A 26,416-nucleotide genomic window follows, 5' to 3' on the forward strand; every position below is an offset into this window, starting at 1 on the left:
CCATATACGGGGACAAGCTCCCATTCCTCGAAATTATAAAGAAGCTTTCCGGATCACAGTTCGCCGACATGAGCCTTAGCGGAACACTGTACGATTACATTTCCAACAGAGTAAGCGCTGAGATAGGTAGTTGTCACAAAACGGGTAGGGTATCGATCTCGAGTCAGAGTAGACGGTATCTGGGTTTAAAAATCAAGCGTACGATAGTATAGCCGTTAGTATATCTCAAGCAGATATTGCAACATGCATCTGCTACACATCCAAGTGAAATGTCACCAGTAGATATTAACAAGTCTGTCGAGACAAATCATCAATCGGGCTAAAAATCAAAGATAAGAATATCAAGGCCAAAGCTGTAATGATATTGAACAAAAATAGTGGCAAACTAGAAGAGAGTTGCAAAGAATCGGGAAATGAGGTTGAAGATGGATGACAGTTCTTGACAGGGGTCCTTCGAATCCTACGATGGATTGGGTTTAGCGGCTGTTGACTTACACCCCTGTCCTAGTCTAGTCTTCGGCCGTGGAGTTCGTACGAGGTCAAGTTCGTGCGAGGTTCCATGTTAGTGAAGACTGAGCAAAATCATATTGGTCAAGACAGTAAGTTGCATGTTTTGAATCTCGATACTCGGCCTAACCTGGCTCAGATCTCGTACGAAACCAATCCGAATAAACCCCTCGAATCGACATAAGAGACAACAACTTCTCACCATGAATCTCTTTCTCTGTCTCCTGCTTATCCCGATTGTTCTCCTAACATTTCAAGTCAAAAGAATCGGCTCGGCCTTTTCTCCTACCTACTATCGCGTCAAGTTCCTTCTCAACGACTTCTGCGAAAAGATGCACTCCCCCGCCGTGTCCGACTCCCCTGAACTCGAGAGCAACAAGCCAACCGAGAACAGCGACCGAATCCCCCCCAATGGAGGTGCGAGAGCATGGGCTTGTGTCGCTGGATCGTTCTTGTTGCAGTTCTGCTCCATCGGCTACGTCAACGCGTGAGTTTGGCCTCTCCCATTATGAGAAACGCCCACTGACCTTTGATATTAGATGCGGCATGTTTCAGTTGTACTACTCGGAAGTCATGTTCAAGAACCAGCCGTCATCGGCCTTGGCTTGGATTACCACTCTCCAGATCTTTATGCTCTTCATGTTCGGCCCCGCCGTTGGCAAGATGATCGACGTCTATGGCTGCCGCAAGACACTACTCCCCTTCAGTATCATGGCTGTATTCTCCGTCTGCATGCTGAGCCTTTGTACAAAGTACTGGCAAGTTATGCTTGCTCAGGGTGTCGCTTTTGGGCTGGCGGCTGCTGGTTTATCTCTTCCCGCCATGGCAACGGCCACTCAATGGTTCTCTACAAAGAAGGGCTTGGCTGTCGGTATTGTTTCTGGTGGGAGCAGTCTGGGTAAGATAAAGAACTAGTATCGGCAGAGCCGGCTAACGTGAACTCAGGTGGTGTGATATACCCTTGCATGATCCCTCGACTCATCGAAGAAGTCGGCTTCGCAACTGCTGTTCGTTGGACTGCACTCTTGCAAGGAGTCCTCTTGGTCATCGCCAATGCTCTCTGCACTTCTCCTTTCCCACCTCTTGGCAAAGTCTCGCGACCAACAAAGGGAGAGAACGCTCCCAGCAGTGGAACCAACGGACCCAAGAGAGGACCTTGGGTTTTCTTCATCCTTGGCTGCTTCTTCACCATGTGGGGACTCTTCGCACCCCTGAACTACCTCCCAGAGATGGCCTCGCTTCACGGATACAAGGACTTCGCTGTGTATACCTTGGCCATTGCCAACGCCGGTTCTTTGTTTGGTCGTATCGTGCCTGGCTGGATCAGTGACAGGATCGGTCACTTTAACACCATGGTCATGGTGACTGGTTTCTCCGGAGCTCTTGTTCTAGCTTTTTGGCTTCCCCTCGAGTTTCACACCTCTCAAGGTGGCATCATAGTCTTCGCCCTGCTCTTCGGGTTCGCCAGTGGCGGTTTCGTTAGCCTAGGCCCTCCGTGTGTTGTTTCCCTTGCAGAGGACCGGGTTGATGATATCGGGTTCAAGTTGGGAGGCTTTTGTCTGAGTATTGCCTTGGGCGCTCTGACTGGGCTTCCCATCGAAGGGGCGATCAAAGACCAGGAAGGGGACAGGTTCACTGGGTTGATGTGCTTTGCAGGGGCGTCTATGCTACTCGGGAGCTTCTGCATGGCGACCGCTCGAGTGTTCAAGGATGGTGCTCAACTCTTCAAGAAGATCTAATTCGGGGATTCCAGAAGGTCACGGCACGGCGAGAGCTATGATTGTCGGGGAGAAACAGGTGAAAATAATTCTAGCAGATAGTCTATTAATGAAGATCACTTTGCCTAATAGAGTTCAGGAGAATCGCCCATGAGAACCTAGCATAATTATTGGGGTAGTTATCGTAACGTCTGAGTGTGGATTTGTAAAAGTGTTGGAGTCACATCAGGGCCCACGTAGCTAGATAATTAAGTTATTCTAGACACATTTAACCCAATGCCCCATGAAAGATATCTAGGATAACCTACTACTTTTCGTAAGTTTCATTAATTATTTCTTGCAAGGTAATCGGATTTATGGAAACCTAATGACAGTCACTTGGAGTGACAGCTAGTTGCTTTTTACAATGGATCCGACTTGGATCAAAATAACACGCCATTGAGCCATAAATGCAATCCAGGGTGTCTATTGGGGTAGTCTATTTATCCCAATGTGCTATAGCACAAGAAGAAGACCATATATTAGACACCGTGTAGTCTTCCCGGCAACCCTAGAAGTTCACGATCTGGAGGCCGCTATCTTTTGGCGGCGGTATAAAGATATTTATGCCATGAGGCCAGGTATGAAGCCAAGAACTGCTCAAGGCAGCTCTGGTAACATCACAGTCTTTGAAGAGAGCGTTAGACTTTGCCCTGACCTGAATGGAAAAGCCAACCGTCCCATCCTGTATCAGGATCAAGTACATGTGCGCAGTCCGCTGGTCTCAGGTGACCTTTCCGAATCCTGAACGGGATTAGCTTTTGGAATTGCTTCACCAACAGCTTCAGTAGCCTTACCTTGGACCCCAGTATCCTGTCAAGCTGGACTTAGTAGTAGCGATAAGGGTAGGGTACAGCGAAGCGGAGGTTGTTGATTGCACCAAGAAGGCCGTCAATAATGGCATCGCCAGTCTGGAGTCCGAACCCCATGCGGTCATGGTGAATAGCCATTGGGTGGGCGGAAGTGGAACGGCGAGTCAAGTAGCTTTGAACATAGGCCCGGTTTCGCTGGTACCATTCACCCTGAGCCATGAAGTTGACTGTGACCCTGGTAAGGGGAATCATGACCCCATACAACTCCATGTGATCCAGAGCCAGACCGGCTAGTTCATGAAGGTTGAAAGAAGTTGCCTGAGCATTGATGACAAGAGCATCGACGAACTCTCGGTCCAGTCTATCCTCATGCTCGGCCGAAGTGTCGTAAGGAACCATCTTGTATTTAGGCTTAGGATCACGTAGGTAGTGAGTGATGATTTGAGCCTGACGCTGAGAAACACCAGGCCACTGGAGAATACCGCCCTGAAACATTTCTGCGAACATGGGATAGCGGCCAACAACAAACAAGGGCAAGCAGAGGTCGCCTTGGGGGAAACGGATGATGACGGTGACGTGGGTAGCAGGACTAGGTTTGATAGTAAGTAATGGTCAGTGAAGCAGGATGGCACAGATACATACAGGCGCGGGCTCACGGTGACCATAGAAGCATTCTTAGCGCGTTCGACATTAGGACTAAAGCTTATTGTCAGTAAGAGAACACGACAAGAGGCGAGACTGATACATACAGAGGCTGACCCACGGGAGGGACGGAAGCATTCTTAGAAGAGCTACCAGCTTCGACGGGCTGTTCCTTGGATGAAGCCTTGATCTCAAGACCACCAGAATTGACGAGATGCTTATCCGACTTGTCCTGAGCCTCCTCTCTAGAAGGCTGCTTGCCTTTGTGGGACTTGTCAGACATGGTGACTGCTGTAGATTTTTGATTTTCTTGTAGCACGGGAAGCAGGTTGCCGAGTTTGTGGAGGAGTGTTGTGAGAAGGAGGAGAAGAAGGAAAAGTTGTGGGCAGAAATAGAGGGATAGGGGCCTCTGGTGTAACACAAACGCACAGTCTTGTTGCTTGGCCCTCTTCTTATTGTGAGACTGAGCTCTGTGGTGGGCCGGACGGCTGCATCTCCACTAGGAGATGTGACTACCAACCCACTGGAGCACCCCCTAAGGTACCAAGTCAGTAGTGAGTCTCCCTTATAGCCTGTAGCCTTGTTGAATTCACTCACTACTGTGCTGGTCGGGTCTGAGAATAGCCCTGTTTGCCTTTAAACACTTTCCTTTCAGTCAGCGCCTCAAACGCAAGCCACCAAACACTCTGCAAAACAAGACAAGTTAATATCAGGCAATTCACAAAGCAACTTAGACAGCATGAAAGAAATACACGACAAAATAGAAAGATATTACATCTACCATACTTGATTCTCTATCACCTACGCACTGTCACGCATTCCTCAGCCCCTGAATCCAGAAACCCTGGCCAAGGCCGGCTAGGCATCCAGACATGCTATGCTCGGGGGACAGCTGCTGATTTCAGAGATAATCACAGGAGATTTAATGCAAGGCGAAGACCAGTGAAGCGTTGATACGTCCCTGAAGTTGATGCCCGGCGGCCGGTACAACCAAAACACACATATACGCCCTGGAGCTTAAGCTAGAGAAACGTACAGCTTTCCGACCTCTAGCGGTGTTTCAGACAGCCTGATATCAGATGTCCTATAAATTACATCTGAGATTTACTTGACCTTTACTGACAGATTCACATAGGAGTGCACGCCAAAGTTCCCGAGTCTCGAAATCGAACAAGTCTGCAATTCCAAACATTGGCCTCATGATCTTCAAAAACAGACGGAGTTATGATTGTCTATTAGAAGAGCCAACAACACAATAGAGTCCCGATAGGACTCGATTTAAGTCATCAATCCACTAGGGAATTAACCTATAAAGTACACATGTCGTATTCCGAGGGTTACAAACATCGGTTTCAGGCAGGCTGAATAGCGGCATTCAATACGGCCCAGGAGCTGCAGGATCGATATTCCAAAAGCCCTGGTCAATCTTGTCAGCGGTAGTGATTCTTTCAGAGGGATAAAAGTTCAAATACCCAGTCAAACATAATGTCAGGCTCCAGCATTTCTATACTCCCCAATGCCATGGGGTCAGGCAACGAAGTTGACGGTGCGACTCCGAAGATTGGCAGGTCTGGGCGCGGCGCAGCGGCAGAAGAGCCTAGCCCCTGTGTCGTTTCGTTAATGGGCAATTCAGTCTGTGTAGCCTGGAATGGTGTCACTGGGAAGGGTCTCGATGCAGATTTAGCGAGGCAGTTTGAGATGATACGATTCATCGCATTCCACATCGGTGTTGCTTCTTGTCCCCTCTCTAGCATGGTCTTTCTCAATGCGTCTAAGGCTCGTGATCGTAGTGCTTGTCGATTGGGAGCATCGAAATTGGGCATGTCAAGCTCTGAGACAATATGCATGATAGGCTGGAAACATGCATGACCGCCAATGTGCCATCCGTACCGCTGGGCGTCCTTATCACCTAGCATAGTGTTCAAGCTTTCGATGAGGTTGACTGACTTCTCTAATATTCTTTGAGTATACGTCAGCCTCTGTTCTTGTCGAAGAACCGTCGTAGTATAGTTTCGGAATGCACATACATTTGTCGAACTTCAGGGGTAATCACCGACTCCCGGTACTGCTTTGGTGTTCGCAGCCAGAAGATAGACCAGCACCGCCATTCGACTACCGTTGCAAGTCCAATTGCCATTCTCTGCTCTGGAATATGTGGATTACAGTGCTGCAGATAGTGTGTTTGGAAATGATTGACAATCTCATTCACCATGCCCCTGACTTCCTCGAATAAGGACTGAAGCTTGGCAACCGGGGTTGTGTTGTCATTGTTCTTAGCTTCTTGTGATTTCATCGTTCTTTCAAGCTTATAAGTGCCCCGAACAATTCTTCTAAAACAATGATGTCCATACAGACGGATCAAGTGAACTGTCATATCAGTAAACCCAGGCGTTGTAGATGTCTTTTCTAAACTCCCCTCAACGAGGTTATCATCCGATATGTTTCGTGGAAGTAAGGTAGTGAAATCCTCGTCTGATATAGTAGGCTCTTGACCCCTGCTTTCTGCAGAGCGATAGTCGAGGTGGCATATCTGATGCCATAACCTGCGGCGAATCTCAACTTGGACGACGCCCATGCCTGTGGATGTGAATAGCGAGGGTTCTCTATGCAAACCCTGCGAGAGGGCCATTTTGTGAGCTAGACCTAACAGTGTCCAGGTTTTTGCCATGTCATCTTCTCGCGACTGACAGGTCTAGGGACAAGTTAGCCAGGTCATGGCTTTGAGATGGGAGTTTTACACGCTCACCAGAAGCAGGACGAAAGCTTGAAGCACTTCAATGCTTGATGTAGTCAAGAAGTTCTCTCTCCCCAGGCCAACTTGCACGCCATGTTGAAATTGGGAAAGGAGTGTCTCCTTTTCTACAGAGAACTGCAACAACACGTCTTCAGCCGGAAGACTATTGATGGCTGAATAGAAGACAGCCAACGCCAATGGTTCGAAAGTATGAATATCCTCGCCAGAGTGAGTGACCAAAGACTCTTCGTCCTCAGAGCTTGAAGCGTTCAGGCCGTACGTGTAGTCGATATACTGGACCAGTCGTCGTTTGAGCGTAGGCTTGTGAACTATTCTAGTCATTGGATCAACGTTAGAATAGAATGTATCAAGTAGAAGTAAGCATGTATCTGCTGAAGGCGGCGCCCATATCCTAAGGTCATTCGTCGAAGGCCCCGAAAATGGAAAGGGGGATTCTGAGCGAATTATCGGCACGCTTTCTCTCGGTGCATCGCCAGACCGCCCTCCGAGCAGCATCTTGACATCACGAATCTGGAGTCATCTGTTAGAGAGAAGCTCAACTAAGGAAGATAACTTGCCTCATCAGCCAGGAGCGAGTAGTGCAGAGATGATACCCAGCGAGATTGACCGCCCTGGCTTTCAAGGAGCAAAGCGCCATCATAACCATCGGTCGATAATGTTTCCGACTGAAGATTCGCCGAAAAGCCCAGTCCTTGATACTTTGATTTGGAATGCTCCGGGTTGGAAGCTGTATTAGTCGTGTTTTGTGAGGTAGCAGGGCCGCCACTGAGGGCGCGCTCAAGAAGTTGTTCCAATCGTTCGAGGCGGTTCTTGATATCATCTTGACCAGTTTGTCGGTTGCTTCTTGATACTCGATTCCCACTTCCAAGACGAGAAGACTGTGAAGCTGATTGAGGGCTTGTGTAAGTGCAAACACGGCTTCCTTTCTTACACGGTGAACAAACTGGTTGTCCGTGATCACACTTTACCTTTCGACGGCGGCAGGTCAGACAAGCTGTGATGACACGCTTTCGGTTGGGTTGGTTGGCTTCGGAGGTGCCGGTTTGAGATTCCATTGCTGAGACTGAGGTAGTTGGAGTTGACCAATTAATATGACATGAAGTTAATGGTGAGATTGGTAGGTAGTGAGTGAGTGAAAAGAGGTGAGTGGTGGGGAATAAGACGCGCTTAGCTTATGGCCTGAGCTGACGAGCAACGGTTCCTATTGGCTCCACTGACGAGCACGTCTGTTGCCCTCCTACAGTCCGCATCAGCTGCATAATCAACGATGTTATAGAACTTTCCATATAAAAGTAATAAAAGTAATAAAAGGAAGAGATGTTGGTTCACTATATTAACAGCCAAATATGCCACATGCAAGTTATGACCAAAAATCGGTAATCTAAGTGTATATCTGTTTACTACAGCCTTGGAACCTCAGCAATATCTTTCCTGTTAGGACTCATTAATGGTCTAGTAGCCCCTAAGATGCTAGCTCACTCGTCTACTATGCCAGGGATGGCTGCAGACTGTCGTTGAAGACCCACATCTGCATTACGTCCCTTTATCATTGCTCCCCCCAGAATTTCTTCTCTCTTCAAACGATTCCGCATCTCGAGAGTTAGTGCATCTGTAAAACTTGATACGACCTTGCGCTGACTTTAAGCTTGCCAGGCGACGATCCATTCAATTTTCAAGACTAGAAACAAAATCAAAAGAATCCCTGATGATGGAAGGGCAGGGTGTTTTGATGCACGGCAGCAGCCTGACCGAGTCGTAAGTAATCGTAGCATGAGCTACATGCTTGTATCATTTAGTAGCATCTTTACTGACCAGAGACTAGTCCTTACCTCTTCAGCACCGTCCGAATCATATTTGGTGACAACTCAATGTACTGGGTTCCGGTCCATCTCTTGGAAAAATATCCCAAGTTTAGGCTCTCCTACGACAAGGACAGAGATGTCGTGAAGCTCAAATGGCTGAACGACACACAAACGGCCGACTTCATGAGCTATCTACGCAAGGGAAAATGGAAGAGCCAAAAGCCAGAGGACCGGGTCGGATCAACGGACTACTACAACCGGATGCAACAGTGTCTGTCGGTCCACAGTCTTGCTTTGGACTACGAAATGTACGAACTCGCTGGACTCACCTTTGGAGAATTCACCAGCATGGCTGGCCGACTCTCAGTCTTAGACCTCGTGGAGATGTTTGAAAGAGTCAACTTCGCTTTTCATGGCCACCAGGCTGTTTTGGCCGACTACTTCACCCAGAGAGTTGCCAAGACCGACGAGGTCATCATGGCGGATACCGTCGCCAGGCTCAAAAGACTTTCACTAGTCGAAGATTCAGACAACATCGACGACATCACTCCAGCGGAAGTGAGCGAGTTGAAGCGCAAGCTCCAACAGTACGAAGAGAAGTACGGGCCTCTGTGAACTGTGGGAACTCCGCCAAAGCAGAGGTCGCGTCCTCGGAGTGAGACAGAAATCAAAAGATGCTATTTGTGCTTCTCAAGGCGCGAAGGGGATAGTTCGAGAGTCTTTTCAAGAGCATGGTGCCAGGAGATACCTCGGTTCTAGTCAAATGAAGTAAGCTTGGAAGGGATAAGTATTTGGGAGGCTACCGGTTGTGATGCTGTTGCGTGTGCTCCAGAGACTTGTTGATTGTTGAAGGGGTTTAGCCCCGTCTTTTGTACTTCCAATAGCAAAATGAAAAGCCACTGCCTGTGGTTTAAAGGTTCTAGAAATCACCAATGGCCTTTAATTCCTGAGTATTAAACGAAGATTTGAAATCGCCTGATAGATTGTAGAGCTGTGTTTGGATGATCTAACGATTCAAGAAGTCGGTATAATGGCTAGCCTCATGGTTTATAGTTGACACCAATGGGCTACGAGCTGTCTCCTTGTCCAATCTTCTGGCGCAAAAGCACTAGCTATGATCCGTCTTCTTTTCCGCAGGGTACGCTGAAATCTTCCCCTCATCGTGCGACTCTTCTTGAGAATTAGCTTCGGAGTCTTCGGAAATCACTTCCCGAGCCTTGGCTTGCCGCTTCCTATCCCAGGCCAGAAGCAGCTGAACAATGGCAGTCCAGACGACTAATGGGCCAGTTAGTATTGCGTAAACCAGTTGAAATATCAGGATCTCGGTTGACTTACTCAGTAGAGCGTTGAGAACGGTGGACCATGTATAGCCCTTTGCAGCCCTAGGGAAATCTGTAGTCTTCCAAACAAAGTTGGGAGCCACGGCTTGGACCACATAGGCGAAGTCGTTAGCTGCAGCTACTAGCAAGGCTCGCTTTTCGGTATCGGCGGAACAGATCTCGTTGATCCAGCTGAGGATGAGGGGACCGGCACCGTTCTGAGGGGTTTGTGAGCACGTCTGCTTATCTCCAGTGGGTCAGACGAGACTTACACCAATATTGGCGAACCAGTAAACAAGAGTTCGGTCTCTGTTGTTTCCGTAAAGGGGCATCTTGAGAAGAGCGATATTGAAAGCCATCTGTCAAGTAGTTAGTCGTTGTCTGTCTTACACACCGAGACCATAGTGAACTTACAGCGATTATGGCACCGGCATAGATGAAAGGCCATCGGAGACCCTTCATGGGTCCATCGGAAAGCCAGCCCCAGAATAGAGCCATGACGACGAAGATTGCAGTGGTTGGTAGAGGTAAGTTGTTGATCTGAGCGACGGAGTACGAGGTGCCGGGTACAGGGGGAGGATCAGCGTTGAAGCTCTTGAGCCAGTATCCCATGGCGGGCTGAGGGTATGCGTTATTCCAGAGGACGTAGATCATAGCTATTTCGCAGGTCAGTACAAGACGCAAGGCCAGTAGCAGATGGTGTCTTACGGAGGAAGTATGTGTGCCAACTCAGGAGAATGGACTTTAGCTTAGCCTTTGACCACTTCTCCTTCCCAGCCCGACCGATGGCGTTCATTCGTTCGACCGAGATCTCGTGCTCCCTTTGTGTAGTCCACCAGGTCTTGACTCCATCTTGAGGAAGGTTGGGGAAGAAGAAGTAGCCCAAAACTGCGAGGGGAAGGGTGATGATACCGTCGATGATGAAGAGCCAGCGCCCTGTGCCATAGTCAGCGCTACTCACCGAAGGAGGAAGAGTGAGAACTTACAGCCTGCATGGCCGTGGACACCATTCAAGTTTGTGTACGCAGCTGCCTGTAAGAAGCCACTGAACATTTGACCAATGCTACCAGCCAACCAGAAGATCATGGCGCGCTTTCCGATCTCACGAGGGGTGTACCAAGAGCCTAGCATATAGTGAATACCAGGGTAGAAACCGGATCTGGAGCCATGTTAGTCAATCGAGCCCCGAAGGCTGTAATATGAGTGTATTCACTTACTCGAAGAGACCAACAAGGAATCTCAGAGCGTACAAAGCCTTGTATGACTGAACAGATGCAGTGCAGATAGTCGCAATGCCCCAACCGACTTCAAGGGACGGGATGACCCAGCGAGGGGATACTCGAGTGAGAAGCAAGTTCGATGGGATCTGGCCGACGACATAACCCACGGTCCAAATGGATGTGCCTGTCGAGAGTTAGTTGGGCTCAGAGCAACTTTAGAATGGGTGACTTACTAGTAACAAGTTCATTGCCATACATGTTAAGCTCTTCCTTCATTCCACTCAGAAACGCATTGTTGACGTTTGTTTGATCGATGTTTTTGAGAAAGTACCCAATGGAAGCAAAGGTCAAGACAAAAGCGTCAACCTTGAAAAGAAGCCATCGCTGCTCCTTGGGCAACTCCCAAGTATCCCAGACATAGCTCTTCCAGGACTTGCCGCTCTTTTCGCTCTCTTCGTACTCAGTTGCTGAGTTATCGGTATCTCGATCGTAGCGACGATCATCGACAGCAACAGCAGTCGTCTGTTTGACTTCAGCCATTCTGATGGCGTTTGCTTGGCAGGCACCTATTGTTGCTTGGCGCAGCGTGGCTTTGGATCGAGACAGACACAAGAAAGTCACTGTGTGAATAGACCTTGCACTTGGCTTGGTGAGATCTGCACTTCACTTTTATACGCCGCGTCTCGCCTGGTGGGTATGCAGTCATTGTTGCTAGCAATCGCGTCAATTGAGATGGGGTCCACGGGCGTTGTCGCTGCTACCCAACTAGGCCGAAGTGAATGATACTATGGGGCGATTTAATCGAGAGACAGTCGTAGCGATTATCCGGGTCGTCTTTTCTGGTAGGAATGGTTGGCCGACGCCGGGACGTGCTATATGGTGGGTGTTGCGTGATTCTGGGGTTGATGACACCTTTGGCTTTAGACGGTAATAATGGTCGGGGTCCCTTATCTTTGACTATGGCGCACAGAAAACTCGGACCCGAAGTGGGATATGTAAATAATGCTCTCATCTCAGATACTTAAGCTCTTTGCGAGTTCGATCGTTGGTTGTGCTCGAGTGTCAATTGGCCAAGTCACTGGGATATCGACAGGGGCTGACATTCATACCTAGCTTGAAGAACAAATCACCATTTGAACCGTTAGCCATAAACAGCAGATTATATAGATGGGAAAGAAATAAAGCTTTTCAAGACAGAATTAGTGATATACTCTTGCAGAGTCTCACCCACGTTGATTATACTCAACGCCAGTAACAAATGCTTCCGCGGTAGATGGTCTAGACCTATTTTCCATTCTATATATCCGATTTCTAGCTGCATAATGCTTGCTAATGCTCGGAAAGTGGCGTCAAAGGTGGCAGCACCACCTCCTCTGCGTTGTATTCGTGGGGGTTGGCGAAGAGACGGGCAAAGTTGAGGACAAGGCTAACCGAAAGCTGGGGCTTTGATATCAGTAATTCTCAGACTCAGAAAGGTAGGATTCGTTTCCCTCTTCTGGGTAGGCCCCACTAATACAATGGCGTACCACGAAGTGCTGTGAGCCTGGCTTGATAATGATAGAATCACAGAGTGAATCCACTTTTTCTGTTTTCCATCTTCCTCCTTAAGCTCGATTTTCTAACAATAACGAAACGCGTCACGCAGCCAAATTGAAGTTCTTGAGATCTTAAACAGAATCAAACGTACTCTTAATCGTTCTTATACAAGTCACAGTACACCAACCAGGCAAAGCGGAACCATTACCAAGCCTAGTTCAACTCGACAGGGGGTTGAGCACGCAAGTCCCATAGCTTATTCGCACATCGCTTCGGGCCCGGGAGACTATACCCGCAGCATGGCGAACCTGGCGATCACCATTCCGTAAGTACATACCTGGTGGCTGAACCATGTTCTGATTGGTTGTTGACTGTTCCGAGCTCTAGGCGTTACAAGATCTTCAACAACACGGAAGAGTCAATCAAAATACCCGCTTCACATGTCCTGAAGCACCCATACTTCGAGGAGCACTTCACCAGAGGCAGTAGTTCCAGGACCCGACATCTTGAAACCGGTCGTTGTTCATGCATCATCGACATCGTCGCCGTTTTCCTGCGTGATGACAGGTTCTACAATCTGCACACCGGCCAGTGTCGATGCATTTGTAAGTCGACCAACTTCTTGGCCCGCGCCGTCGCTATTTACGACTTCGCGATCGAGTTCGAACTTCATGCACTTGCAGAACTGGTCGCGGACGACATACCCAAGTTTGCCGAGCGCATGAAACCTACAGACGCCCTCTGCCTCAGGCTGATGTATGGTGCACCCGTGGCACAAGAGGCCGCTGGGACATCTAGCGACTCTCAACTCTCAAATCATGAGAGTCTCCGTCAGGATTTGGCTCGATTGGTGATGTCTACGGCTGATGAGCCCAGCGTCGATGAGAGCGGGGTCTGAGGATATTTCGTCCCTGTTACTGTTCACATAGAGAATGGCGTCAGCCACCTACACCTTGATAGCGAAGAATATGAGGTTCAGGAAATGTTACCATTGGGTTTGTTGTTTCTTTTATCAAAACTGATAGAAAAGTGAGAGACATATGGTACCGAAGATGGACTGACATAAATGCCCCACGTGATGCAAAGTGTAAAGGATGTATTTGACCAATAAGCTTCGAAAACATGGCGTCCAAGGTTTCCACTGTCGTCCTATCTGTGACGTCTTGATCTATAATTCTCAGAATACTCCGCACCATACCAAACATTCCTTCAGCATATCAAAGCTGGCACCGCAAACATGTCGATCACTCACACTGTGCTCTTTCAGTTCAAAGACAATGCCGACCAAAAAGATATAACAAGAGTACGTGACACAAGCAAACGTTGTTTGGCCAAATGACTGACAGACCGACTGCGCTTAGACATGTGATGATTTCCTTCAACTGAAGGATCTGTGTATCCATCCTACAAGCAAAAAGCCCTATATTAAATCACTACAAGGTGGCAAGGATAACTCACCAGAGGGGATGCAGGTAAATCTGCCCAACCATCCTTGCGTGAATCTAATGCTGACAGGCAGTAGAACGGGATAACTCATGGATTTGTTGCAACCTTTGAGTCGGCAGAAGACCGTGACTACTACGTCAAGACTGACCCAGCTCACCAAGCCTTCATAGCTCAGGTCGGTGGTCTTGTCGAGAAAGCTATTGTGGTCGATTTTACGAATGGCGTCTACTAGAGTCAAATGATGTATCCCACTGCTGGAACAGAACCTTATTTTACCCTAATTCCAAATAAAAGTCAATTGGATGCAGCCTATTTTCTACCTAATACCAAAGAATAAAGGAAATCAGGATATTCCAACCAAAATCAGGTTTTTACAAGGAAACAATGAAACAGCGTGGAGCCCATTTTTAACAGCCCTCAATGTCCGTGACGTATGCATAGCTTCGACGGGCATCTTGACGATATCATTTATCGTCTGTTATAAGGATCGTATGAGCGGCTGGATCCACTTGAAGGCGGATAATAGGATCGAGCCTGAGGAGGATAGCTTCGGGTCGAGCTACTTTCAGAATAGGGAGAATAAGGCGGTACGCGGTTCACAGGCTGGGTGAGATAAAACTGGACAGGGGCCGTCTGTACAGGATACTGTTCACAGTTGGCAGGAAGGCGTCGATAGGCTATGCTAGCACTCGAATGACCAGGGGCTGGAGAAGCGGTTGGAGGCGCATTGCGTTGCCTTCTTCTTGTGCGAAGGTTGGACGTTTCTTGTGATTGAGCGCGCTTGAGACTGGAACGAGTCAAGGTTTCCGCAGGATTTGAGACTCTGATAGGAAAAGAAAATACTAAATAGACGGAAGCCACAATGTCAGTTGACCTCAAACGAATCATGATTCTGCTCATCGGTTTTGGACTACTCACCACCATTGATGAAGCTTTCAATGTAGGTTGAAGAAATTCTCCATCCATTTGAATTTGAGTGTCCTGTCTCAAACAGATAAGGAGTTCCGGATTGTCGTACTCCCATAATATCATTCTTGTTGGCCCAGCACTCGACGATACCACCGAGAAGAATCCCCTCCCAGTATCGACCAGCTTCACCAGTATCCCGGGACCCAAAGGGATCCATCGTGACACCCGGTGGCGTGTCAGGACGGGATTCACCAGTAAGGAAACCCGTCAGAAGGTGAATGATTTCGTGTGCGACAGAAATTCCCATCTGGAATTTGAACAAGTTGTACGTAATCCCCGCAATCTCATGTTTTTCTCGAGCATATACCATGTTGTCGATGATAACTTTACTCAGAAATACCCGACCAGCAATCGCTGCATTATAGTTTCGCAATTCACGACCCCATGGTAGGCGTTCTGCCTCTGCCTCACCAGCTACATTTTCCGATATGTAAACAAGTGGGAAATCCTCTTTGACACTTTCAAGAAACTTGCCAACCCAGTAGCCCATATCCTCAAGAGGTTCTCGGTATATATGGACAAAGGGGTTTTTCTTCGATTTTGGATTTCCTTACAAGATCAGTTGTTTTGCAACTTTAACAATGCTTTCCTTCCCCTCTGGGCTTTCAAGTATGGCAAGTGCGAGTTTGACGACAGCCTCTGCCACTTTGAATCTAGTTGAAGTCGACGGCAAAGGCTCATACCGGTCCGTAGCGCCGTAATATATCTGTAGGTTTCCAACTGTAGCCATGATGATCTGGGTTGAGGGGAGCGCTAAGAATTGAATTCAAAGGAAATAAGGCAAGAAGCAAAAAAAGATATTCGAACACTTTCAAAGATAAAAGACAATGGAAGATGGGTTGTTGAGGTTGATAAGTCAGCGTGGGCATCGTCTCCTTTTGTATTAGAGAGCTACGTAGAGATATCTCACCAAAACAAGGATCTGAAGGAATTGCCGCCGAGTCATTTTGACTATACTTGACACCGATGTGCCCTGCCCAAGTGACTGTTGTGATTCTGTTGGCCTTTAATCTGGCCATATGTCCTGCTGCCTGGCGTCAGTCACGCCCATAGGCTACACTTCCCAGCAGTTTCTAAGTTTCTGAGTTTGCGTGTTGGTTGTATTCATGTTTCAGTTGATGGGCGCGAAGTTGAAGAAATGTAGAACCAACATCTATCTGTTACTAAGGTATATATGGTGTATGTTAGTCGAGAAGCTTACGAGGCCATGAGCATCCAGGGTAGGTGCTGCACCCTCCCCGCTTTTTGGTCGGCGGGTAGAGGTAACGCTGGGCGCTTAGGTCACGCAACTTCTAAATTAAGTATCTATCGTAAGCGCCTTAACCTCCATCTAAAGCTCTTGCTCTCACATCACTAAACTTAATCTTCTTATTCAACTTATCCATGCCGAAAGGCCCTTTTGTCAATCCAGATGTCGTCTCAACAACTTGAAGAGTCAACAGCTCAAAGCGGCTCCACGAGCATTCAGACGGATCCCGAATTCAGACAACTCGCGATAGACGTTCTTGATGAAACCCATCGAGATATTGTTACGAGAGCAGTTGCACGGATTCTTGGTACTGAGATAGCAGAAACAACGTATACTCAAATTATCGACGGACTACCCTTAGGCGAGGTCGCGTTTGAATCAAGAGGGGGAATGCCTCACCAAGATCATCCCATCAATCATTGCCACGACGAGCTTTGCGCAGGGATTTTAGAAAAGACACGCGAGTTCCGCAGTAGATTTGACCCCCTTGTACTAAAGTTCGACTCTAGGGTGAGTGTTGATTCTCATATAGTCTCGTATCTATCGTAGTAACTAACTATCTTGTGACCAGCTTCTGTTCGCTTACCAAGCTGCTTCTCCAGGGTCACGGTCCTTCAACACACGTCTCATCGAAATAATTGCGATAGCAATCCATCAAATTGCCGTAATCCTCTTCAGTCTTGAAGAGGGTCTGCACAAGAACGATGGGGTGATTGAATGGGCACCACCGAAGTCTGACAAGACCTGGTGGGCACATTGCCCAGATGGGCCTGAACCTACGATGTTCTTCCACCCTTGGTATTTAAGTCACCACAGGTATCCCAACGGGGTGGCAGACATGGTTGGGTATTGGGCTGAGTCCCGAATCCTCGGTGGTGTCGTTTTATTTGACCGCTCTGGCGTGGACCAGGATGCTGTTTACATTCACCCCGACAGAGAAGACGTAACCTATAGAATCTGTCGCTTGACCTCCGAGCAAAAGCTGCAGCTGCTCAAATTTCTTACTGCCGAAGAGCCAGGCCATTACTCTCTACCAATTCTGCCTGACGAGACAAATGATTTCCGCGTCGACCCGGAAGAGTCTCCCGAGGAAACCGGGATATACCGGGATATATGGGATCGCTCAGAGCTCCGCGAAGATGCGTATGATCAAAGATTGAGGGATGTTTGGAATAAAGTGGATTATCTCACTCACAGTGACAAAGGCGACGCTGGAGACCGAGCACTGGAGAGAAGAAACAGGATATTCTACGCATATTCTGATGACGAGGCATGATAAGGTTTATAGAAAAGCTCGTAGCATATCTAAAACATCCAAAGCATAATGGTCCATGTAATCCTGCCGCAATATAAACAGTATTTGCTAAGATAAGGGGCATTTTACTTGCCTTTGTACTTAACTGGGAGCTCAAGGCTTACCTATGGCCAGCAACCAGGCACCCCTGAAATTCACCGAGTTCCTCAGTAATGAATGCCGACAAGTCTGATGCTAACAGCAAGATTCCCGAGCGCCATCAACTCTCCAGATGTGGTTAGTGTAGGCCTCTGAATCAACGACCGGCATAAATGACACTTCCCTGAATGTTGCCCTGTGTGCAATAAATAGCCCTGTAATGTAGCCCAGTGAATCAGAAAGTCACGGGATTCGTCGTCCCACCTATTTCAACCGCGTTCCTGACCCCCCTCATCTTCTTTCTCTCAACATCCCCTCGTCCCCATCCCCATCCTCATCACCATGGACAGCGAGAAGACCATGAAGGGCTTTACTGCCAGCCCCAGCCGCAGCAGCAGTGCTCATGCCCCCTCCACTACCCTTGACGAAAAGAAAGAGGCCCATCATCCCGTCGCCAAGGACCAGTACCAGCAAGACGGTAAGTCAACAGTCGACAGTGTGCGATATGTGACAAAGCTGACTATTGCACAGTCCTCAAGATTGCTCAACGCACCTATCCGAAGGAGCTCCCCCCTGCCATGAACACAATGCTAATCCACCACATCCGTGTCTCTGGTGCATACGCCGATGCCCGCGATGAGTTCGCTGCCATCTCTCAGCCAACTGCTCTCGGTTGGTCTGAAGTTCACTGCCTGTACAAGTACCTTCTGTCTTTTGAGCTCAGCCACCCCGATAGCAAGACAGGAGGTCACCTCACCAAGTACGGGGATCTTCACTACTTCTTGACCGCTGTGTTCTTCAACTGGGAGACTGGAAAGGAAATCCGACCCCAGCCTGTCCTTCCTGAGCAAGCCTTCGACGACTATGCTAAAGATGTCGGCCTGCTCATCCGTGACCTCGAACCCATCGTCAACAAGGATGGGTCCCTTGATACTTCCGGACGCCGCATGTGGGACCAAGCCTACTTGGCTTTCAAGGCCAACCAGGAAACCCTGGACTGGAATGTATCTTGGGTGGATTGCAATGGAAAATCTTTGAAGCGGGAGGACGTTCAACTCTATGAAGAGTATAAGAACAACTGCAAAGAGGCTTTCAATGCCACTATCGAGAATTTCGACCAGAAGCAAAACCAGCGAATCATGGCTTACAACTAGAAGCTTGCCATCTACGCCGCTCGCAAAAAGGTCATGGAGTTCCATGAAAATGGTTTCAAGATGTACATGAGAATCCCTACCCACGAGAACATCGACATCAAGAACTGCTGGCTCGTCAAGCACCACTTGCCCGACTTGGCCGAGTCCTTGGATCACGAGCTCGACTACTGAGTATGGAGAGTTTACAACTAGGCATTGCCGTCTGCGGAGGATGCTTCCATGAGATTATGTACCCGTTAATGGCGTAAAGATAGGAAATCAGGAAGCTAAGAAGCATAAATTGCCACAATGTGATACTGTCCTGCATGCTTGCTGTCATTATTCCACTATGAAGAACAATATCTAAATGAACATGTGCTTCTTTCTGACTTGAATACTTTCATATTATTTGTTATGTAGTATTACATATTGTGCAAGATCTGTTCGAAGCTCTCTACTTCAATAGTCGGAGGTCGAGACCATCTCTCCTTGAGGCTCGCCACATCGCCGTGTTGTCCCTCACCAAGATTGGACGAAATAGCAAAGACCGAACTCTTCAACCAAGCTTCCTGACCAGGCTCTAGTTTTCTTGTAATGCCTACGGATGCAACGGGAATCAATGTTCGCTGGCAAACGATGTTCGTGTTGGAGTCAGGCTTCAGTGCGAAGCTCTCCACCTCAATCCTTTGTCTGTCGAAAAGAGCTTCGGTTAGAATTCCACTGGAGCCAGCTCTAGATGAGATGATTGTAGATCGTTCATCGGAGAAGTTTCCCTCGAAACTGCCGGGGACAACTCCGTCGGGTAGTGGAAGCGTCGGTAAGTTCATCCCATCAGCATGCTTGCGGCCATTTATAGCGAAACCACCTTCAACCATGCGAAGGGACTCGATGGACTTCTGACATCGGATGCGGTGCATTCGGACATGCCAATCCGGCCATTGCTCGGTCGGCGGGATCAAGATCGTATCGACAGCCACGGCTCGATCGCCCCAAGGATACCATCTCACGCTCGCGATGGAAACACTCGCCACACTCTGGGTATCCGTCTTTGTCACTAGGGTACCAAACTTAACTTCATCGCACTTCCACTTGACCGCCCAAGTCTCGCCGCCATCTCGGCTTAGCGCCAGTTGGTTGTCTGGTGCAGTCTGTTGGATGAGGGGGCCTGTTGGAACGGAGAACCCGAAGGCTGAAGAATAGGCAAACTTGCAGTACTTGGCTTGATTGGCTTTCATCGGCCAAGCAACGAATTGCCCGGGAGTGAGCATGAAGTGGTGATTGCCAAGCGGGTGGTTGCACAGTATTTGCTGGGGAGCTCGGACGACTTGTGTAGGGGGTTCAAAGGGCGGATACCGAAGCGGTTCGGAATTCCAGAATTCGTCGTCAGCACTCAGGCCAACAGCTATAAGTGTTTTGAGGCACCAGTACACAGATTGGGGAGAGTTGTAGTCTTCGGCCATGTACATATTTCTGCTGGTGTTAGTGACACTTCTACTAAGTATCAGGGTCGACTTACGGATACAGCCACCCAATTGTAAGAGTCCCATCAGCCGTGAATATGTCACTAGAGTGCTGTGCCCACCACCTCAGATGTCGGACTAGGAACCCCTTGATTGCTGCTGGTGAATCGAGCGGCTTAGGCATATTAGGCACCTTGGCAAACGCCAGAGCGCCGAAGAAGCCTCCGCAGGCAAACCGGTACGTGAGAGATCTACCGAAAGGAATTGAAGATCCTATTCGTTGTTAGCTTAATGTGAGCACTTTTTATGCCTGTGGAATTAGGTACCCTGAGAGTCAAAGTATCTCCAGAAATTAGTGCCAAAGTCCCTGGCTCGTTGTTGATACATCTCACAACGCGACTGATCTAGATCAGCGGCGAACTTTGAGTAAAGTACCTGTGAGAACTGAATGGCAAAGCTACCAGAATAGTAGTCTGCTTGTCGCCCTGTTCCCACTGCATCTCGTCGTCCAGTCTTCTCCGCGAGCTCCTGTTCCTGTCTCGCTTGCTCGACTGTCTGCCAGGGACCATCCGCTGACCATCCATCGCCGATGTAGAAGCTATCCAACAGCTTGAGATCTGAATCCATCTCTTCCTTGACTTCTGAGAAGGGGACGCCGCAAGTCTTTACTAAAGCAAGGTTGCAGAAGACTCGGAACCAGCGCCAATTTGTCGGGGGCATTTTCTTGCCGCGAATTGAGTTCAGCCAGTTCTTCAAGTTCTTCTTTTGGTCCTCGTTCAATGGCTCATAGAAGCGCTTCGATGCTGCTATGAGAGCAAATGCTAGCATCTCTGCCTCCACCATTCTTTGGTCCATGTCATTCATGGCCCCCCAATATTCTGGATGATGAGGGTCGGATCCCGCGATGAAGCCGTCGACCCATGGCTGAACGAGCTCATCTACGCGCGCTGCTAGATCCTTGTTGGTGATAGAGTCATACCCGAAAAGCAATGGCGCGATCGCCCATAGCGGCCTTGCAAAGCCTTCCAATTGTGCCGCCGACTCATCGAAATGCGCACCTGTCGCAACTGGAATACGGACGCGAGATTTTCCAGGTGAGAAATATTGTTTTAGAGGATTGATCAACGCAATTATGGCCTCAATAAAGTCATCTCGGCTTTGGAAGGGGTTGTCGGAGAACCCTGGTAGTGGCGGCATTTTAGTGTAACTCAACTCGGGTGAGATTGGAGAAAGAGAAATTCGAGTTACACAAAGTGAGAGATTAAACAGCTCAACGAGGAGAAGCAAATTTACGGAATCTTCGACTTAATCACCATCACATCACAACACTTTTGACTCACGACACGATAGAAACGAGCTCTCGACAATTGAACAGCTCCAGCCTCGGGCGTCGGCCCATTCACACCCGAAGCTATCATCGGCTGATGGTGATATCCAACCATTGGCTCGCTTACAACACTATCCCCATGGGGTAAATGATCCAGAGCTTGTTTTTGGTCAAGGATCGACGCACGAACGCACGCTTCCTCTTCTCCGAACTCTCTCGTTATTACATAAACTATGCGATCCCTCGGGCAGCGGGCGAACTCTATAATCACACAATCACAAGCAAAATGGACCATCAGAGTGTGCAGTTAGGTGGAGCTGGCAATGGGTCTGCCGCTGGAGACCCCGAAGTCCCCTCGTGTCAAGGATGTCGGCGCCGAAAGCTCCGCTGTTCCAGGGACAAGCCAATGTGTAATCATTGTCAGAGATTGGGTATGTCAAAACATTCCAAGAACGAGATATCGTGACTGACTTGCGTAGACTCGCCTTGTGTATACGACACGAAAAAGAACAAACCGGGGATCAAGACTGGGGTCATAGAAGGCTTGAACCGTCGAGTTGGTACGTAGATCGCGTGACAATTCCACTCCCAACTGACCAAGATCAGAGGCTCTGGAGAACACGGTATTCGACAACGCGCAACCCCCCAATCCAGCTCCTTCATCTGACTCTTCACAAATTATTGGAGCCTTCTCAAGTCTCATTCAGGAACTTCGAGGCTTGGTTCACAACTCGGCGGGCTCCTTGTCATTGCCGCCCGCTCACTCATCAATCGCTCAAGTACAGCACGCGACACCGGGATCTGTAGTCTTCTCATCCCCGAACGATGTCCAGCAGCAACCGCGAAAGAGACGAAGAGTGGACAGCTGCGGGAACCCGAACATAGAGCTAGCCAGCCAGCTCAATGAGTTAGGGAGCACCTCAAGCCAATTACCCCCGCCCGAACTCCTAGAAGAAGTCATCAACGCCTACTTCATCCTGGTTCAGCCATGGATACCTATACTTCATGAGACACGTTTCAGGAGTCGTTTCTACAGTCACGAGCAACTGCCCTGCCTCACTGTGCTGCTGCATGCAATAGTAGTCGCTGCCATTCGCTTTGTCCATACCGAGAATGGAAAGATATCTGAAAAGGAGCTAGAGACATGGGCATCGAGATCTAGAAGCATAGTGGTTTTATCAGCTATGGACGGCATGTCGGTCGAGAACCTACAAGCCCTGAGCATCATAGCCTTCACAGATGTAAGCACGCTGTATTCGTTGGGAAGCACCTCTAACAGGATCTTTCCAGATGGGCAATGGAGACATGTCCAGAGCTTGGCCTATCATAGGCTCACTTACAAGGACTGTTGAGTATCTCCAGCTCAGTGTTGAAACAGACGACCGACAGCAGGGACCCTTACTAAAGCCCTTGACCTCTTTATCGCCATCGCAGAACTGGACTCAAGAAGAGGAGCGAAGGAGAGTATTCTGGAGCATTTTCAACCTTGACAGGTAGGCTTACACCATCTGATGGTTACACACACCAGCTGACCGTTTAGGCTTTGCTCTGTGATGACTGGGTAAGATGACACAAGCCAAAGAGTAGTCGCTTCATACTTACAAGCTCAGATGGAACACCAGCTTGACATCCGACGATGTTCGTAGACGATTGCCAGCAGATGGAGGTCTATGGCACAAAGAAGAAACAGTGCTGACTCCCTATTTCGGTATCTGGGATCGCTCAGCCGCAAAGATGGGGAATTCGATTGTATTCCTTCCAGCACACTACCCAAGCCCTGACCAAGTCGCCGAAGCACCACCTGAGACACCATCGACCAACACAATGGCGCCTAAGGGCAATGACACGGTGGATATGACAACTGTCGGGGCGTTTGCTTACTGCATCGAGGCGACAGAGTCTTTGAGTCGAGTTACTACTTACTTTCTCCAACAGAGAATTAACTTCAGGGATCGTCAAGAAGTCGGGAATTGGCTTACCAGATTTAAGGAGCTGGACCTACGCCTTGTCCAGTACGTCTCATTTTCTCGCCCTGAAACAACTTACTCATAACCATTGCAGCTGGAAGATGTTCCTCCCTCAAAAATGGAAAGATTCCAATATCTCTCGAAGACCAACCATCATCAACATGGATCCAAACCTGACATTGGCCCATATCACTCACAATACCTCTATGATCTTACTGCATCAGCAGATCGCGTACCCATCACCTCAATGGACAAGTATCGTACGGATGCCTAGTGCCCATAGCGCAGAGACATGCCAGATCGCTGCGGCGGAGACGGCAACAATTACACGAAAGTATCTCAAGTACACACCAGAAAATAGCCCTGTTAATAGCCAGTTTGCTTTCTGTGTGTTCGTCAGTGCTCGCGCATTACTTGGTAAGACTTCTCCACTAACCCTTTCGATCTTCGACTGATGGTTCCGTAGTGCACTGGAGATTTTACAAAACAGATCTAGCCCCTGAGTTCTGGGTTCTAGTCGAAAGCCTCGATGACTTCTCTAAGAGATGGGCAGGCCCTTTGTCTCGATCGAAATCCAATTCTTCCTTGCCCGGGAAGTATAGCGCTCAACTACGCGCGCTTCATAAGAAATGTGTGGAGGATCCGGATTATTCTCCAGATGTTGTTGGATACTCGACCGATGGTTTTGTTACGCAGACACCCGGTTACCTCCGCGAAGGGCAAAGCGACAATCAGCACAGCAGCCAAGCTCGGCCTGGAGCAGCATCCAGCGCGTTGCACAACTCATTTGATAGCGGTTCCCAGAGATCCATTCTCAATCCTGGTCCTCCAGGCAGTCATCTTAGCTTCCTTCCCCAGATATCTCCTACCAATCCCGGAGTGGAGCACAATTCACCGGATGAGCTATCAGCTATCTCAACTGTGCTTATGGATCAGGATTTCATGCAGTTGGATCGAGTCATCAGCTTCGATGACATGATGTTTACGACACAGACGATTGACGATCAAGGTGGACCTTTCTCTATGAACAACTGGACATTGGGGTGACGAAGGAATATCAAAACTATATTATAGCACGTAAATGTAGCTCTTCACTAATTCTTCATATAAAATCCGGGCGATGTATCTATGCCAATCCCATCTTCAACAACCTGTTCCCAAACTCAATCAAATAGTAATCCGCATAAACAAGTCCGTGGTCCCAATATCTCTTGTAGTCTTTAGCATTGTGATTCGCCGTGGCGTTCTTCAGAATAGCTTCGAAGTGGGCTTCAGGCTTCAAGTCCTGAACCTCAAATTTTCCATCCGATCTCAACGTCACTTTCGACTTTTCTTGTGCAAGGGAGAAGTCGAGCGTATCTTTGACGATACGAATAGCCATTGATCGATATCTCTCACTCAAATCGGGTGATCCACTTCCAGCTAGAGCTTGCGAGAGAACAAGCATACCATTTGCGGCAATAATGCCCGCTGAAGAGTCTCTCAGTGGTGCGGAAGTATCAATCGGGGCGTCAAAGTCCCAGAGAGGAACGTATCGACCCTTGGTACGGTTCTCTCCGGAGACAGGGACCTCGACACAGTCTGGGGACTTGAGTAGTCTAAAGATGAAATATTCAGCTAGACCAATAGCTGCATCCAGAAACTCAGGTTCTTTGGTCCAGTTGTACGTCTGTGAGTATCCTAGGATACCCCAAGCTTGTCCGCGAGCCCAAGTCGAGTTGGCCGCGTAGCCTTGGCCAGTTCTCTTCTCCTTGACGGATCCGTCTTTGGGGTCGAAGTTGACAACATGGAACGTGCTGTACATGGTTCTTCCAACAGATTCGTCTGTCTCCTTTCGTAGCAAGGCCTTGATCAAAGCCTTGGCGTGAGCTGTAGCTGCTTCAGCCATTTCAGTCTGGCCAGTCTGTGCAGCCGCGTAGTACAGCAAGTCGAGATTGCACATCGAGTCGATAATCACCAGAAAATCCTCTGTCATGCTAGAAATATCGACACCGTTTTGTGACAGGACGTCCCATGATCGAATAGCGCCGACATTGGCGTTGTATCGTGAGTATAGTGAGCGCGCGGCAGTGACAATAGACTCAAGGGCTGTCGACTCATGTAGAGTCTCCCAACGAACTCTCATAGATGGCTGGATCATGAATGACATGTCGTGGGTATCTGTTCTCTGGGCATACTCATGGAGGGGGTCAGACCAAGCTCGCCCGACATCAATGAGTTGCTGGAGCAGTTGTTGCTTGTTAGCATCTCCAGCTGAAGCTTGGGGATACTTGATGAGACGCTCGATCAGCGAGTATATGGAACCTGGGAAGAAGCCACATGTCCAGAAGAGCTTCTCACGAAGGATGTATTTTCCAGCATCTGATCCAGTCTGGGGCACATACTCGGGGTATGCCAATGGAGGGTTCTATTAGTGTCAGTGAGGTATTCACATGGACCTAGGGTGCGCTTACGTTGTTTACAAGGCCTGACTCTGCAGCTTGGAGGATCTTTGCTGTGATGTTGTCCTCAAAAAGCTCTGAAACGATGGACGATATGGACGCTTTGTGAGGCTTGGCAAATAAGGTGCCATTCTTTGAAGTAGTCCCATTGCCATTTGTGTGGCCATTTGTATGGCCATTGGTGTGGCCGTTGATGCCGTGGGTGCCGTTGGAAATTGCCATGATTTGTGATACTGAGGAGTGATTACGGGTAAGTGTGTAAGTTTGGACGAATTGTTTAGTGTTGGTTCCTTTAAATGCTGGTCACAATTGATCTGCAGTTTGTCTCTTGTCTTAGACCTCAGCCTGAATATGAGATGCCCGAAGCTCCGAAGGAATTAGCCCGAGACTTGACCCGATGCCCGCTGCATGTCTTGTAGTCATCATAGTGGGTCTCTGTCTCGAGACGAGAATCGCGTCGAGGCACTCAAAATGTGAAGATGGCAGATTGAGTAGCCAAACAGAAAGAAGACAATGCGTACATTATCAGTAATTAAAATACAAAGGGACTGATCTACTACATCTTTTTTTTTTTTTTTTTTTTTTTTTTTGATTGCCTATGGTTCGTGTCCTGGAAAACTAATGTGGCCCTATGCTTCATGCTAGTGCTGTCACATTTTCTGCTTCTGCAAGCCATTTGAG

At 48.5% G+C, this 26,416-nt stretch overlaps 13 protein-coding genes across 13 annotated transcripts; 7 read left to right on the forward strand and 6 right to left on the reverse strand.

Moving 5' to 3' along the window:
* Nucleotides 1–710: 710 nt before the first annotated feature.
* On the forward strand, nucleotides 711–2,246 carry FSUBG_1074 (monocarboxylate transporter 2; the record flags this gene model as incomplete). Its single annotated transcript, XM_036675348.1, has 3 exons — nucleotides 711–994; nucleotides 1,047–1,405; nucleotides 1,453–2,246. 3 exons carry the CDS (start codon nucleotides 711–713, stop codon nucleotides 2,244–2,246), a joined length of 1,437 nt encoding a protein of 478 aa, XP_036543242.1.
* Nucleotides 2,247–3,091: 845 nt separating this feature from the next.
* Nucleotides 3,092–4,001, reverse strand: FSUBG_1075 (uncharacterized protein; the record flags this gene model as incomplete). Its single annotated transcript, XM_036675359.1, has 3 exons — nucleotides 3,092–3,665; nucleotides 3,719–3,772; nucleotides 3,826–4,001. The coding sequence occupies 3 exons, from the start codon at nucleotides 3,999–4,001 to the stop codon at nucleotides 3,092–3,094; spliced, it is 804 nt and encodes a 267-aa protein (XP_036543243.1).
* A 1,165-nt stretch (nucleotides 4,002–5,166) lies between these two features.
* Nucleotides 5,167–7,528, reverse strand: FSUBG_1076 (C6 transcription factor; the record flags this gene model as incomplete). The annotated part of the gene is made up of 5 exons (XM_036675370.1): nucleotides 5,167–5,677; nucleotides 5,746–6,015; nucleotides 6,070–6,410; nucleotides 6,465–6,781; nucleotides 7,027–7,528. The coding sequence occupies 5 exons, from the start codon at nucleotides 7,526–7,528 to the stop codon at nucleotides 5,167–5,169; spliced, it is 1,941 nt and encodes a 646-aa protein (XP_036543244.1).
* A 650-nt stretch (nucleotides 7,529–8,178) lies between these two features.
* Nucleotides 8,179–8,890, forward strand: FSUBG_1077 (uncharacterized protein; the record flags this gene model as incomplete). The annotated part of the gene is made up of 2 exons (XM_036675381.1): nucleotides 8,179–8,228; nucleotides 8,296–8,890. 2 exons carry the CDS (start codon nucleotides 8,179–8,181, stop codon nucleotides 8,888–8,890), a joined length of 645 nt encoding a protein of 214 aa, XP_036543245.1.
* A 493-nt stretch (nucleotides 8,891–9,383) lies between these two features.
* FSUBG_1078 (transporter) lies at nucleotides 9,384–11,354 on the reverse strand (the record flags this gene model as incomplete). The annotated part of the gene is made up of 8 exons (XM_036675392.1): nucleotides 9,384–9,550; nucleotides 9,611–9,812; nucleotides 9,867–9,953; nucleotides 10,009–10,250; nucleotides 10,303–10,530; nucleotides 10,581–10,753; nucleotides 10,812–10,998; nucleotides 11,048–11,354. The coding sequence occupies 8 exons, from the start codon at nucleotides 11,352–11,354 to the stop codon at nucleotides 9,384–9,386; spliced, it is 1,593 nt and encodes a 530-aa protein (XP_036543246.1).
* A 1,295-nt stretch (nucleotides 11,355–12,649) lies between these two features.
* Nucleotides 12,650–13,248, forward strand: FSUBG_1079 (uncharacterized protein; the record flags this gene model as incomplete). The annotated part of the gene is made up of 2 exons (XM_036675403.1): nucleotides 12,650–12,675; nucleotides 12,738–13,248. The coding sequence occupies 2 exons, from the start codon at nucleotides 12,650–12,652 to the stop codon at nucleotides 13,246–13,248; spliced, it is 537 nt and encodes a 178-aa protein (XP_036543247.1).
* Nucleotides 13,249–13,587: 339 nt separating this feature from the next.
* On the forward strand, nucleotides 13,588–14,028 carry FSUBG_1080 (uncharacterized protein; the record flags this gene model as incomplete). The annotated part of the gene is made up of 3 exons (XM_036675415.1): nucleotides 13,588–13,653; nucleotides 13,712–13,822; nucleotides 13,873–14,028. The coding sequence occupies 3 exons, from the start codon at nucleotides 13,588–13,590 to the stop codon at nucleotides 14,026–14,028; spliced, it is 333 nt and encodes a 110-aa protein (XP_036543248.1).
* Nucleotides 14,029–14,264: 236 nt separating this feature from the next.
* Nucleotides 14,265–15,495, reverse strand: FSUBG_1081 (uncharacterized protein; the record flags this gene model as incomplete). Its single annotated transcript, XM_036675426.1, has 3 exons — nucleotides 14,265–14,638; nucleotides 14,715–15,297; nucleotides 15,340–15,495. The coding sequence occupies 3 exons, from the start codon at nucleotides 15,493–15,495 to the stop codon at nucleotides 14,265–14,267; spliced, it is 1,113 nt and encodes a 370-aa protein (XP_036543249.1).
* A 681-nt stretch (nucleotides 15,496–16,176) lies between these two features.
* On the forward strand, nucleotides 16,177–17,290 carry FSUBG_1082 (uncharacterized protein; the record flags this gene model as incomplete). Its single annotated transcript, XM_036675437.1, has 2 exons — nucleotides 16,177–16,524; nucleotides 16,586–17,290. 2 exons carry the CDS (start codon nucleotides 16,177–16,179, stop codon nucleotides 17,288–17,290), a joined length of 1,053 nt encoding a protein of 350 aa, XP_036543250.1.
* A 459-nt stretch (nucleotides 17,291–17,749) lies between these two features.
* FSUBG_1083 (uncharacterized protein) lies at nucleotides 17,750–18,732 on the forward strand (the record flags this gene model as incomplete). The annotated part of the gene is made up of 3 exons (XM_036675448.1): nucleotides 17,750–17,885; nucleotides 17,939–18,411; nucleotides 18,565–18,732. The coding sequence occupies 3 exons, from the start codon at nucleotides 17,750–17,752 to the stop codon at nucleotides 18,730–18,732; spliced, it is 777 nt and encodes a 258-aa protein (XP_036543251.1).
* A 230-nt stretch (nucleotides 18,733–18,962) lies between these two features.
* On the reverse strand, nucleotides 18,963–21,197 carry FSUBG_1084 (uncharacterized protein; the record flags this gene model as incomplete). Its single annotated transcript, XM_036675459.1, has 3 exons — nucleotides 18,963–20,010; nucleotides 20,057–20,273; nucleotides 20,327–21,197. 3 exons carry the CDS (start codon nucleotides 21,195–21,197, stop codon nucleotides 18,963–18,965), a joined length of 2,136 nt encoding a protein of 711 aa, XP_036543252.1.
* Nucleotides 21,198–21,650: 453 nt separating this feature from the next.
* On the forward strand, nucleotides 21,651–24,341 carry FSUBG_1085 (C6 transcription factor; the record flags this gene model as incomplete). Its single annotated transcript, XM_036675470.1, has 8 exons — nucleotides 21,651–21,758; nucleotides 21,836–21,887; nucleotides 21,934–22,568; nucleotides 22,618–22,820; nucleotides 22,868–22,888; nucleotides 22,938–23,339; nucleotides 23,389–23,711; nucleotides 23,761–24,341. The coding sequence occupies 8 exons, from the start codon at nucleotides 21,651–21,653 to the stop codon at nucleotides 24,339–24,341; spliced, it is 2,325 nt and encodes a 774-aa protein (XP_036543253.1).
* Nucleotides 24,342–24,420: 79 nt separating this feature from the next.
* FSUBG_1086 (glucuronyl hydrolase) lies at nucleotides 24,421–25,957 on the reverse strand (the record flags this gene model as incomplete). Its single annotated transcript, XM_036675481.1, has 2 exons — nucleotides 24,421–25,701; nucleotides 25,748–25,957. The coding sequence occupies 2 exons, from the start codon at nucleotides 25,955–25,957 to the stop codon at nucleotides 24,421–24,423; spliced, it is 1,491 nt and encodes a 496-aa protein (XP_036543254.1).
* Nucleotides 25,958–26,416: the final 459 nt, after the last annotated feature.

The sequence above is a fragment of the Fusarium subglutinans genome, assembly GCF_013396075.1.
Source record: "Fusarium subglutinans strain NRRL 66333 chromosome Unknown NRRL66333_c0000005, whole genome shotgun sequence".
NCBI classification, from domain to species: Eukaryota; Fungi; Ascomycota; class Sordariomycetes; order Hypocreales; family Nectriaceae; genus Fusarium; species Fusarium subglutinans.